This window comes from Aquarana catesbeiana, unplaced genomic scaffold (genome assembly GCF_042186555.1).
Source record: "Aquarana catesbeiana isolate 2022-GZ unplaced genomic scaffold, ASM4218655v1 unanchor235, whole genome shotgun sequence".
NCBI classification, from domain to species: Eukaryota; Metazoa; Chordata; class Amphibia; order Anura; family Ranidae; genus Aquarana; species Aquarana catesbeiana.
The window spans coordinates 974,912-987,656 of NW_027362663.1; the positions used below are offsets into that span (position 1 = coordinate 974,912).

Consider the following 12,745-nt stretch of genomic DNA (forward strand, 5'->3'; position numbering starts at 1 on the left):
GATGGGATAAACAGTTCAATCTCTGTATTTGCAGACGATACTAAGCTAAGCAGGACAATAACTTCTCCGCAGGATGTGGAAACCTTGCAAAAAGATCTGAACAAATGAATGGGGTGGGCAACTACATGGCAAATGAGGTTTAATGTAGAAAAATGTAAAATAATGCATTTGGGTGGCAATAATATGAATGCAATCTATACACTGGGGGGAGAACCTCTGGGGGAATCTAGGATGGAAAAGGACCTGGGGGTCCTAGTAGATGATAGGCTCAGCAATGGCATGCAATGCCAAGCTGCTGCTAACAAAGCAAACAGAATATTGGCATGCTTTAGGAAGGGCATTAATTTCAGAGATAAAACGATAATTCTCCTGCTCTACAAGACTCTGGTCCGGCCGCACCTGGAGTATGTTGTCCAGTTCTGGGCACCAGTCCTCAGGAAGGATGTACTGGAAATGGAACGAGTACAAAGAAGGGCAACAAAGCTAATAAAGGGTCTGGAGGATCTTAGTTATGAGGAAAGGTTGCGAGCACTGAACTTATTCTCTGTGGAGAAGAGACGCTTGAGAGGGGATATGATTTCAGTATACAAATACCGTACTGGTGACCCCACAATAGAAATAAAACTTTTTCGCAGAAGAGAGTTTAACAAGACTTGTGGCCTCTCATTAAAATTAGAAGAAAAGAGGTTTAACCTTAAACTACGTAGAGGGTTCTTTACTGTAAGAGCGGCAAGGATGTGGAATTCCCTTCCACAGGCGGTGGTGTCAGCGGGGGGCATCGATAGTTTCAAGAAACTATTAGATAAGCACCTGAATGACCGCAACATACAGGGATATACAATGTAATACTGACACATAATCATACATAGGTTGAACTTGATGGACTTGTGTCTTTTTTCAACCTCGCCTACTATGTAACTATGTAAAACACCGGTAACAGCAAAGCACAGGGCCGTTTTGTCAGCTCAGCTGCACCACTCACTCTTCTCCAGTCTGTTGGTCTGGAAGTTCATGTTAGATGGCCACAATTCAGCCTCTCTTTCTAGCATGTTATTACACAAATGTTCACAAGCCACATTCTTTTATAATCCATGTTTTGAATCTGCATGTAATAACATTTATATTGCTTTATAATCCATGTTTTTGGAATTTGTTTTGTTTGATGTGTCCATAATAGTCCCTACTCCATTGAAGGATATTTTATATATATATATATATATATTATATCTGATGATTTGATTGGAGCACAGACTTTTACATGGTGATAATAATGTGATAACATCCTCAAACTTTGGAACTTTAAACAGAAAATTATAATGAGGGAGGAGTCAATAACCCAATGATGGTGGTCTTCAGGATCAGCCCAGTCTTCATCTTGGTTGTTCTCCCCCCATCTTCACTCTCTGACCTCTGGTGGGGCTCAGCCCCGCTGTTATTTATGATTAAATCATGGACTAAATAAGGAATTGCAGTACTTCTTGTGTTGGGAAGATGGCAATGAGTGATGGAGGGGGTGGGGACACTCGTCCTATAATCCCCTCATCACTGTCACTCCTATAAAAGACAGTTCTCGTTGTTTCCTCACTCTCTGACTAAGGTCCATGAATAAAGAAATGAACTGGTAGGAGATCAGAGGATCCATTTACTAGTTACATTGAGGGTGGAATTGTAAAATCCTCATAGACAAAGCTGCCTGATGTGGGCGGAGTCCTGGTTTAGGGGAACCAATCTGCTCATGTCTAGTAATAATCTTTTTATTCCTATTTTAGTAGATGGACGGGAGATGAGGAAAACCTCAGAGGATTGTCTCACTTTGTCTCCAGACTGTGAAGTAGAAGATGAGGACATCACACAGTATAGTCCAGGAGAAAACCCGACTACCTCAAATGTCCATCCGGCACCACACAGTGTAGATGGACCATCGTATTCCTCTTATCCTGAGGAACCTCAGACTGTGAGGGACGGTGCCGTCCTTCCAACAGATAAGAGCTTTTCCTGTACTGAGTGCGGGAAGTTTTTCCATTCTAAATCCAAACTTAATAGGCATAAAAGATCTCACACAGGGGAGAAGCCGTATTCCTGTCCTGAGTGTGGGAAAACTTTTATACAAAAATCACATCTGGTCAGACATCAAAGGCTTCACACAGGGGAAAAACCGTACTTCTGTTCTGAGTGCGGGAAATGTTTCTCACACAAGTCCGTTTATCACACACATCAAAGATTGCACACAGGTGAGAAACCGTATTCCTGTTCCGAGTGCGGGAAATGTTTTATACAAAACTCATATCTGGTCAGACATCAAAGGCTTCACACGGGGGAAAAACCGTACTTCTGTTCTGAGTGTGGGAAATGTTTTTCACACAAGTCCCTTTATCATACACATAAAAGACTGCACACAGGTGAGAAGCCATATTCCTGTCCAGAGTGTGGGAAATGTTTTGTATTAAAAGCAAAACTTGTCACACATCAGAGGTCCCACACAGGGGAGAAGCCATATTCCTGTCCTAAATGCAGGAAATGTTTTTCAGATAAATCCAATCTTTCCAGACATCAGAGATTTCATATGTGTGAAAAGCCATATACCTGTCCCGAATGCGGAAAATCTTTTTCAGAGATTTCCCGCCTTTACACACATCAGAGATCTCACACAGAAGACAAGCCACTTTCCTGTTCTGAGTGCGGGGCATTTTTTTCAAGGAAGTCCAGTCTTCGTACCCATCAGAGATTACACACAGGTGAAAAGCCGCATTCCTGCCCTGAGTGTGGGAAATGCTTTTCACGGAAGTCCAATCTTTACATACATCAGAGAACTCACACGGGGGAGAAGCCGTATTCCTGTCCTGAGTGCGGCAAATGTTTTTCACAGAAGTCCAATCTTTACACACATCAGAAATCTCACACAGGTGAGAAGCGATATTCCTGTCCTGAGTGAGGGAATTGTTTCTCACTGAAGCCCTGTCTTCCTGTACATCAGGGATCCCACACAAACTTTGAGGTGTATTAGTGCCTTGAGTGCGGGAAATGTCTCTCAAGTGTGGAAGAAGCACAACCTGATACACCTCAGATATAGTTACATAGGAGTTCATTTATTAAAAATTAGGAGATGCAATACATGGTAAACACCTAATTGCAACAACTAAGACCTTAATGTGGAGAACGGAGAAGCACCATGAATTAGGTGATCACCTATTAGTAAATGACAAGTCAGGATCATCACTTTTCCATAATAGAGAATGCTAAACGTGGTCCCTAGAGGGTGTAGGACTGCAGGATTTACCCAAGATCCCGTTTTGTGTGTAAAAAGAAACAATTGGCAAATGTGGTTGATAGTAAACATATTCATTTTCTTTCCTGTTTTGTTGTGTTTTACATGTTCTGCAAACTAATCCATTTTTTAATAAATGTTGCAGAGTAATGCGCACATTTTTCTAATGTTAAATATAAAAATGGTAGTTATATCTCTAGTATGTGACAAAAAAATGTTCATGTCTAATTCAAATTTTATTAGAATATCCACTTATAATTACATATCTTAATTCTTAAATCATGGCACTGCTATATATTTTAATACTATGGGCAGCACAGTGTCTTAGTGGTTAGCACTTCCGCCAAGCAGCACTAGAGTCATGGGTTCAAATCCCAACCATGACAGCTGAGTCCTATGTGTTTTCCATGCAAAAAGCTGTGGCTGGTGTAGGCGGGCTATAAGATGTCTCTCAATGTTATATTAAAACAAACTTTAATCACATCACTCTTACCATAACAGAAATTTCCCCTCCCCCCACTCAATTTGCCCAGCCTGTGTCCTTTGTGTGGGCCTTTAGTTTATTCCTTTTTTAGCTGCTGTAGTGCGTCTTAAAGCGGCGTTCCACCCTCACAACAAAAGTTTTTTTTTTTTTTTTTAAAGTCTGCAGCTACAAACATTGTAGCTGCTGACGTTTAATAAGGACACTTAGCTGTCCGCGGGGGGCCCGCAATGTCGCCCCCCCCCCAGGCCGATCCGTCCATTGGATCGGGTGCAAGCGCCGCCATTGTAACTAAGGGAAACCAGCAGTGGAGCCTTCAGGCTTCACAGCCGGTTTCCTACTGCGCATGCATTTTCTAAATGGCCTCATCGTCTTCTGGGACACAAACAGGTCCCAGAAGGCAGTGGGGGGGGGGGCAGAGCCGGGAGAGGAAATTACGTACCTTGCCATGGCGATACTGGGATGGAAGTTCACCTTTTTACTACATGAAGGTAAAAAAAAAAAAATGTATATCCAAAAATGAGGGGGTGGTCTTTAGTTTAAGATCAAGTAGTAAAGTTGGGTGGAACTCCACCTTAAGGGCCTGTTCACTCCACATGCAGTCCATTGCGTTTTTTTCCTGCATCAAAAACACATGGTAAGTAAGTTATATGGTTTCCAATGGCATAGTTCACACCAGTGTGGTCAGTTCCAGTTCCAGAAAAAAAAGTAGAACCTGCTGCATTTTTCCTGTACTGGACTGTACTAGAACATGGTAAAATGATTAAAAAATGCACTGCAATACATTAGAATGCATCAAAAATGCACTAGACCATAGTACAGTAAAAAAAAAAAAAAACAGGAAAAGGGAATAAAAAAATCATCTGGAATGCATCCAGAAATGAATCAAAACTGAACCACGTTAAAAATGTGCATGCAGAAACGTAACTGGAATGGATCTGTAGTGTTTTTTGTGATGTGAACCAACCCCTAAGGGCCAGGTCACACCACATGCAGTCATCTCCTCCCATACTCGCCTCCAGGACTTCTCCCGAGCCTCTCCCATCCTTTGGAATTCCCTACCCCAATCTGTCCAACTATCTCCAACTCTATCCACTTTAAGACAATCCCTGAAAACTTTTCTCTTCAGAGAAGCCTATCTTGCCCCCACCTAACAGCTGTACTTTTATTTTCTCCATCAGCCCACCCCCCACAGTTATTATCCTTTTGTATAACTTGACCCTCCCTGATTCCTCCTGCATTGAATTGTATTGTAATTGTACTGTCTGTCCTCATGTTGTAAAGCGCTGCACAAACTGCTGGCACTATATAAATCCTGTATAATAATAATATAAAAATGCAGCCCAGTGTGTTTTTATTCTGCATCAAAAATGCATGGAAAGTCGGTTGTATGGTTTTCCAATGGTATAGTTCACACCAATGTGGTCAGTTCCAGAAAAAAAGTAGAACATTCTGCATTTTTCCTGCACTGGACTGTACTGGAATGCAGTAAAACATATAAAAAAATGCACCAGACCCCAGTACAGTAAGAAAAAAAAGCTGGGAAAAAAGAAGAAATAAGCTTCTGGAAATGCATCAAAAACGCAAATGCAGAAATGCATCCGGAATGGATGTGGAGTGTGTTTTGTGGGGTGAACTAGAGATACTGTTGTACGAGGAGGATTTGGATTTTGTGGGAATTTCAGAGACCTGGTTCAACAGCTCTCAGGATTGGCTGGCAACCATTCAAGGGTATTCAACGGTATTCCCTTTATCGCTGGGATAGAGAGGGTAAAAAAGGTGGAGGGGTATGCCTATATATCAAGAATAATGTACAAGTGAATGTGAGAGATGACATCACTGAGGGAGTTAGGGAGGAGGTGGAATCCTTATGGGTAGAGCTCCAAAGGGATGAAGCTAAGGGGAAAATGTTACTGGGAGTATGCTATAGGCCCCCTAACCTGAGGGAGGAGGGGGAGACAGATCTCCTATCATTAGCAGCAAGGATGGGAAGTGTTATCATAATGGGGATTTTAATTATCCAGACATAGACTGGGCGGGGGGGAACAACGCATTCATCTAAGGCTCGCCAGTTCCTAAATGTCTTGCAGGACAACTTTATGGGTCAGATGGTAGACGCACCAACTAGAAATGAAGCGTTACTGGATCTACTGATTACCAACAATACAGACCTGATCACGGATGTGGAAATACGGGGCAATTTAGGTAACAGCGATTACAGGTCAATTGGCTTCAGTATAAATCACACAAATAGGAAACATAAGGGGAATACAAAGACACTGAATTTCAAAAGAGCCAACTTCCCTAAACTACAAACCTTGCTAGAAGGCATAAATTGTGATAAAATCTTAGGAACAAAGAACACGGAGGAGAGATATGTTTTCTTTAAGAGCATATTAAATAAGGGCATTAGCCAATGCATCCCATTGGGTAATACATTTAAAAGAGCGAACAAAAGTCCTGGATGGCAGGCCTTCAAAAAATACAAGGTTGAGGGATCATCATCAGCATTCAGACTTTATAAAGAATGCAACAAGAAATGTAAGGGTGCAATAAGGACAGCTAAGATAGAACATAAAAGACACATAGCGGAGGAGAGCAAAATAAATCCCAAGAAATTATTTAAGTATGTAAACAGTAAAAAAGGGAGGATAGACCATATTGGCCCCATAAAGAATGAGGAAGGACATCTGGTTACAAACGATGGGGAGATGGTGAAGGTATTGAATTTATTCTTCTCCTCAGTCTTCACGAGGGAATTGAGGGGCTTCAGTAACCAAACCTGCAGTGTTTATCCTCATGACATATCACAGGAAGCACCTCCATGGTTAACAGAGGACAGAATTAAAATTAGACTTGGAAAACTTAACATTAATAAATCAACGGAACTAGATGGCTTGCACCCGAGGGTACTTAGGGAAGTAAGTCAAGTAATTGCCAGACCATTGTTCCTAATTTTTACAGACAGTCTATTGACTGGAATGGTACCAGCTGATTGGAGAAAGGCCAATGTAGCGCCAATATTTAAAAAGGGCCCAAAATACATCACTGGGAATTACAGACCAGTTAGCCTAACATCAATAGTATGTAAACTCTTGGAGGGGTTGATAAGGGACTATATACAAGGTTTTAGTAAAGAGAACGGTATCATTAGCAGTAATCAGCATGGATTCATGAAGAATCGTTCTTGCAAAACCAATCTATTAACCTTCTATGAGGAAGTGAGTTGCCATCTAGATAAAGGAAGGCCCGTAGACGTGGTGTATCTGGATTTTGCAAAAGCATTTGACACAGTTCCCCCATAAACGTTTACTGTACAAAATAAGGTCTGTTGGCATGGACCATAGGGTGAGTACATGGATTGAAAACTGGCTACAAGGGCGAGTTCAGAGGGTGGTGATAAATGGGGAGTACTCGGAATGGTCAGGGGTGGGTAATGGGGTTCCCCAGGGTTCTGTGCTGGGACCAATCCTATTTAATTTGTTCATAAACGACCTGGAGGATGGGGTAAACAGTTCAATCTCTGTATTTGCAGATGATGCTAAGCTAAGCAGGGCAATAACTTCTCCGCAGGATGTGGAAACCTTGCAAAAAGATCTGAACAAATTAATGGGGTGGGCAACTACATGGCAGATGAGGTTTAATGTAGAAAAATGTAAAATAATGCATTTGGGTGGCAATAATATGAATGCAATCTATACACTGGGGAGAGAACCTCTGGGGGAATCTAGGATGGAAAAGGACCTGGGGGTCCTAGTAGATGATAGGCTCAGCAATGGCATGCAATGCCAAGCTGCTGCTAACAAAGCAAACAGAATATTGGCATGCTTTAGGAAGGGCATTAATTTCAGAGATAATTCTCCCGCTCTACAAGACTCTGGTCCAGCCGCACCTGGAGTATGCTGTCCAGTTCTGAGCACCACTCCTCAGGAAGGATGTGCTGGAAATGGAGCGAGTACAAAGAAGGGCAACAAAGCTAATAAAGGGTCTGGAGGATATTAGTTATGAGGAAAGGTTGCTAGCACTGAACTTATTCTCTCTGGAGAAGAGACACTTGAGAAGGGATATGATTTCAATTTATAAATACCGTACTGGTGACCCCACAATAGGGATACAACTTTTTCACAGAAGGGAGTTTAATAAGACTCGTGGCCACTCATTAAAATTAGCGTAGAGGGTTCTTTACTGTAAGAGCAGCAAGGGTGATATTCGTTTCATTCGTGACAGCTGGGATTACTACTGATCTGTGATTGGCTAAAGCTAATCACATGGTACAGGGTGCTGTGATAGGCCCAGGTAACATGTGATAACTGTGGGCCAATCACAACTCACTAGTATAGGAATCAAAGCTCTTATAAATGAGATTCATTCATGACAGCTTTGTAGACAATGTGATCACATAGCGATCCCATAAGCCCAGGGCCGCCGAAAGCAGAACAGTACTGTGAGCCGCAATCCGGGGGATACAGCAGTTGTGAGGAGCGTGCTGAGCACCCCAGGAGACATGCAGAGACCCCCTTAGCCCCGGTAGGCACCATAACGTATATGTACATGATTGTGCCTGCACGTGTCACCCCACCACATTATATGTATTGTGGAGGAACACAATATACTTTATTATTATTCCACAGGATTTATATAGGGCCATCAGGTGGTTCTGCACTGTACAAAATGTGTATATATATATATATATATATATATATATATATATATATATATATATATATATATATATATATATATATATTTATTCGGAAACGATTTGACTTTATTTAGAAATTGACTGGTGTTCCTGGGATTGTAAGTGGTGATTTCAGACACGAAGGCCCTGGGTGACATGATGAACACTCTTACCAATCCACCAGAGGAAATCAATGGGCCAATACATTCAGCTTTGGAGTTGTTAAAGTTTTTTTTTTTTTTTTTTTTGGGGGGGGGGGTATTTTTTATTTAATGCCTGCATGTGTGCAGAATAAATAATAAATAAATAATATTTTTATTTTGTAGACTATTATGGCTTTATCTATTTGTATGGGTGTTAACAATATATTCCACTTGAGGAACAAAGTTTTATTGATCCGACAATAACATAAATAGTTCAATATTCTCCATTTATTTGGACAACAACAACACAATTCGGTACATGCAAAAAAGAAACAGTATTTATGGTGCTACATTAAAATAGCCTTAGAAGGGCCCTGCTCATAGGAGCTTACAATCTAAAAAGGGATCACAAGTTAACTTTCATAGTGGGCAGCAGGGAACAAAAGACTAATATTAACCAGGCAATACATTTTAAGGTTCAACAACTCTCACCCCTATCCCACCCGTCCCTAATTTGTTGTTCGGTGCAAGATTCTCAAAAACAAAATCGGGGATCAAAAAAAAAAGAAAAGAGTACCAACAAATTGCAGAATAGCACCCCCTCCCCCCAGTTCCCCCACACATACTTTTCTGATTACAGTAAAACCTTGGTTTGAGAGTAACTTGTTTGAGAGCATTTTGCAAGACAAGCTAATTTTTTTTATAAATTTTGACTTGATATACAAGCCATGTCTTGATATACAAATAGTGTCATGTCACAACTATAAAAGTATAAAAGAGAAGAGAGGTGCCTCTAAGTGTAGCAGTATAGGTACATTTAATGAAGGTACAACATTTAGCAACATATTGCTACACTTATGCCGTGTACACACAATCGGAATTAACGACAACAAATGTTCAATGTGAGCATGGTTGTCGAAAATTCCGACAGTGTGTAGGCTCCATCGGACATTTGTTGTCGGAATTTCCGATAGCAAAAGTTTGAGAGCTGGTTCTCAAATTTTCCGACATCAAAATCCATTGGTGGAAATTCCGATCGTGTGTACACAATTCCGACGCACAAAATTCCACGCATGCTCGGATTCAAGCAGGAGAGCCGCACTGGCTATTGAACTTCATTTTTCTCGGCTCGTTGTACGTGTTGTACGTCACCGTGTTCTTGGCGATCTGAATTTCCGACAAGATTTGTGTGACCGTGTGTAGGCAAGACAAGTTTGAGCCAACATCCGTCGGAAATAAATCCACGGTTTGGTTGTCGGAAAATCCTATCGTGTGTACATGGCTTTAGAGGCGCCCCTCTTCTCGTTTATACTCTGTAACTCCTGGTGGATTTTTCTTCTAATCCCCTTGTGGAGGCTTCCATTTGTGGATGGACATTTTATGGTTACACAACCTATCACATTGCTATAATCTTTTTATATGGACTATAAACTGAAGTACTTCTGAATAAATGGTTGTGGAATGAATCACCTTTTTTTCCATTATTTCTTGTGGGGAAATTTGCTTTTATATACAAGTGCTTTGGATTGCAAGCATGTTTCTGGAACGAATTATGCTCGCAATCCAAGGTTTTACTGTATAGTGAGCAGGAAGCTGCATTTCTGTCTACATGATTAAGAAAAGTTAGGAGGTTATAAGAGTAGAACAATTGGCATTTGTCAGTAACAATAACAAGAAAATTTTCGGCAGATTCTCATAAAGACATGAAACAAATGCACAATTACAGCAAACACACAAAACAAACATCAAACCAGCCTCAGTGGGGTGTTGGTCATTATGCAGAATTTCACCCCCCCCCCTCCCCAAAAAATAGAAGGGGCCAACATGGAAGAAAAGGCAGCAGATAATCTGGCCTCTTCTCAGGTAAAGCAAGCCCCCCTACTGCAGCCCTTAAGACCCCTTTCACACTGGGGCGGCTTGCAGGCGTTATTGCGCTAAAAATACCGCCTGCAAAACAGCCTCCGCTGTTTGTTCAGTGTGAAGGCCTGAGGGCCCGAGGGCTTTCACACTGAAGCGGTGCACTGGCAGGAGAAGAAAAAATCTCCTGCAAGCCGCATCTTTGGAGCGGTGAAGGAGCGGAGTATTAACCGCTCCTGCCCATTGAAATCGATGGGACAGCGCGGCTATACCGCGGCAACTATAGCCGCGCTATACGAGTAGTTTTAACCCTTTTTCGGCCGCCAGCGGGGGGTTAAAACCGCACTGCTAGCGGCCGAATACCGCGGTAAAACAGCGCTGAAAATAGCGCTGTTTTACCGCCGACGCCCCCTACCGCCCCAGTGTGAAAGCAGCCTTATATAACATAGGATGGATTGTGAGCACGTCTGGACATGCTCAATACAGGACATGCCCACCAGTGTCATTCAATCTGTCCATTCATTATGCACAATATCACCCCCCCCCCCCCAAAAAAAAGAACACAACCAGTCACTCATTGTTGCTATCAGCAGTGATTCCCCAATGGCAACATAATGGAGACAAGATAGCCAAAATGTCACAAAAGTGCATGGGTCTTTCAGTCTGTCATTGATTTGAGGGGGAGTCCAATGCCCAAAAAAAAAAAATGAGTGGCCTCCACCAAAATCACAAATACACTCGTATCTGAGCATACAGTACTGCAGGCCAGGAAAAGAGGGGTGGAAGAACGAGACCAACCCCCCCCCCACACACACACATACACACACACATACATACATACATATTTTTATTTGTAATGTCAGCTCTTTTGTTTTCTTTATTTGAAACCTTCTAAATGTACCAGATTGCAAAAAACACATATAAAAACATTAATTATTATTATATAGCACTGTCAGTGTACATATATATTGTACATTTCCCTCAGGTCCTGCCTTCAAAGAGCTTACCATCTAAAGTCCCTAACTCACATACTACAAACAATTTAGACAGGAGCCAAACCAACTCCTAGCATGTCTTTGTAGTGTGGGAGAAAACCCACACAGGTACAGGGAGAACATACAAACTCCAGGCAGGTAGTGCTGTGGTTGGGATTCGAACCAACAACCCCAGTGCTGCTACACAGAAGTGCTAGTAGGGTTGCCACCTTTTCTTCAAGCCAAACCTGAACACTTTAGCGGCGCATGGCATGGCACCCCAACTGCAGCACGATTATTGCCGCGATTGTCGCCGGACAAATCACGGCAAAATCACGCAAACAGAATCGTGGGATGCCTGTCACCCAATAGAAGTTTTGCACCGTGATTGTGGTGCCATCGAAAGTAAAGGGATCGTGAGCACGTCCTTTGATTTGCGCCGATTCTGGAATCATGGGCAGAATCGCAGCAGTTCCCTCTGCAATCCGGAATGCATAGGTGTGAGTCTGTGAGTCTTATGCACAGAATGCAGGGGACAGGAGTGTGGGATGCATATTAGGAGTCATGAGTACAAAACAAAAAGAGCGCAGGTGTCAGGGGTGTGTAACGCACAGTGTAGGGCTAAGAAGAGTGCAAAATTCCCTCCATGAGCAATACTGTCCCCCGTGTTACCCTTTCATCAAAAACTTCACCCCCTCTCCTCCAAAAAAAACTTACAGCACTAGTCTTTATTCTCACCCTCCACCAGCAAAAATCAATTCAACCTAATGGATCGGGAGAATGCTGGCAGCGGACTTCATAGACTGACATGCCTACCGCTCTGACATGTGTGAGTGGATTATTTTTAAACATTTAATTTATTAAAAACTATCGCACCAGCGGCTACCTGGCGCCTCTCTCTCCCCTTTTTTTTGCCTCCTCTGTAATTTCCCCTGGCTCCGAGTCCCCCTGTGTGCTGGGGTCCCCTACAGGAGGCCTCGTAGTACCCCCTGCTGGCGGGACTGCTGTCTGGGTCTCAGGCAGAGGGAAACCCAGGGACATCATTCAAAACCCGGACTATCCGGGTCAAAATCTGACAAGTGCTAACCACTTAGCCACTGCGCTACCACATCATGTGCACTGCATCTCTGTGATGTGAACCAGCCCTAAGTTCAAAGAGTGACACCACTATTCCAAAGTGACACATGAAAAGAAAAAACATAAAAGCAGGGATTTACTGTTTTCACCTTGGCTCCACCATGTACATTAGGCCATGTGATGTATCTTTGTACTTTGGAGTAGATGCACAATATTTATTACACACAATCTGCAGGTTGCTCTATGGAATGTATGGAATGCTTGCTT

The 12,745-nt window shown here is 42.3% G+C and overlaps 2 protein-coding genes across 2 annotated transcripts in view; one reads left to right on the forward strand and one right to left on the reverse strand.

The window, feature by feature from the left end:
- Nucleotides 1–5,083, forward strand: part of LOC141121953 (uncharacterized) — a 93,190-nt gene extending 88,107 nt beyond the window's left edge. Inside the window, 1 exon segment of the mRNA XM_073611719.1 lies at nucleotides 1,983–5,083. Within this exon segment, the coding sequence (XP_073467820.1) occupies nucleotides 1,983–3,004 (1,022 nt within the window). The 3' untranslated portion in view covers nucleotides 3,005–5,083.
- Nucleotides 1–12,745, reverse strand: part of LOC141121932 (uncharacterized) — a 603,393-nt gene that overhangs the window by 560,355 nt on the left and 30,293 nt on the right. The window lies entirely within an intron of this gene.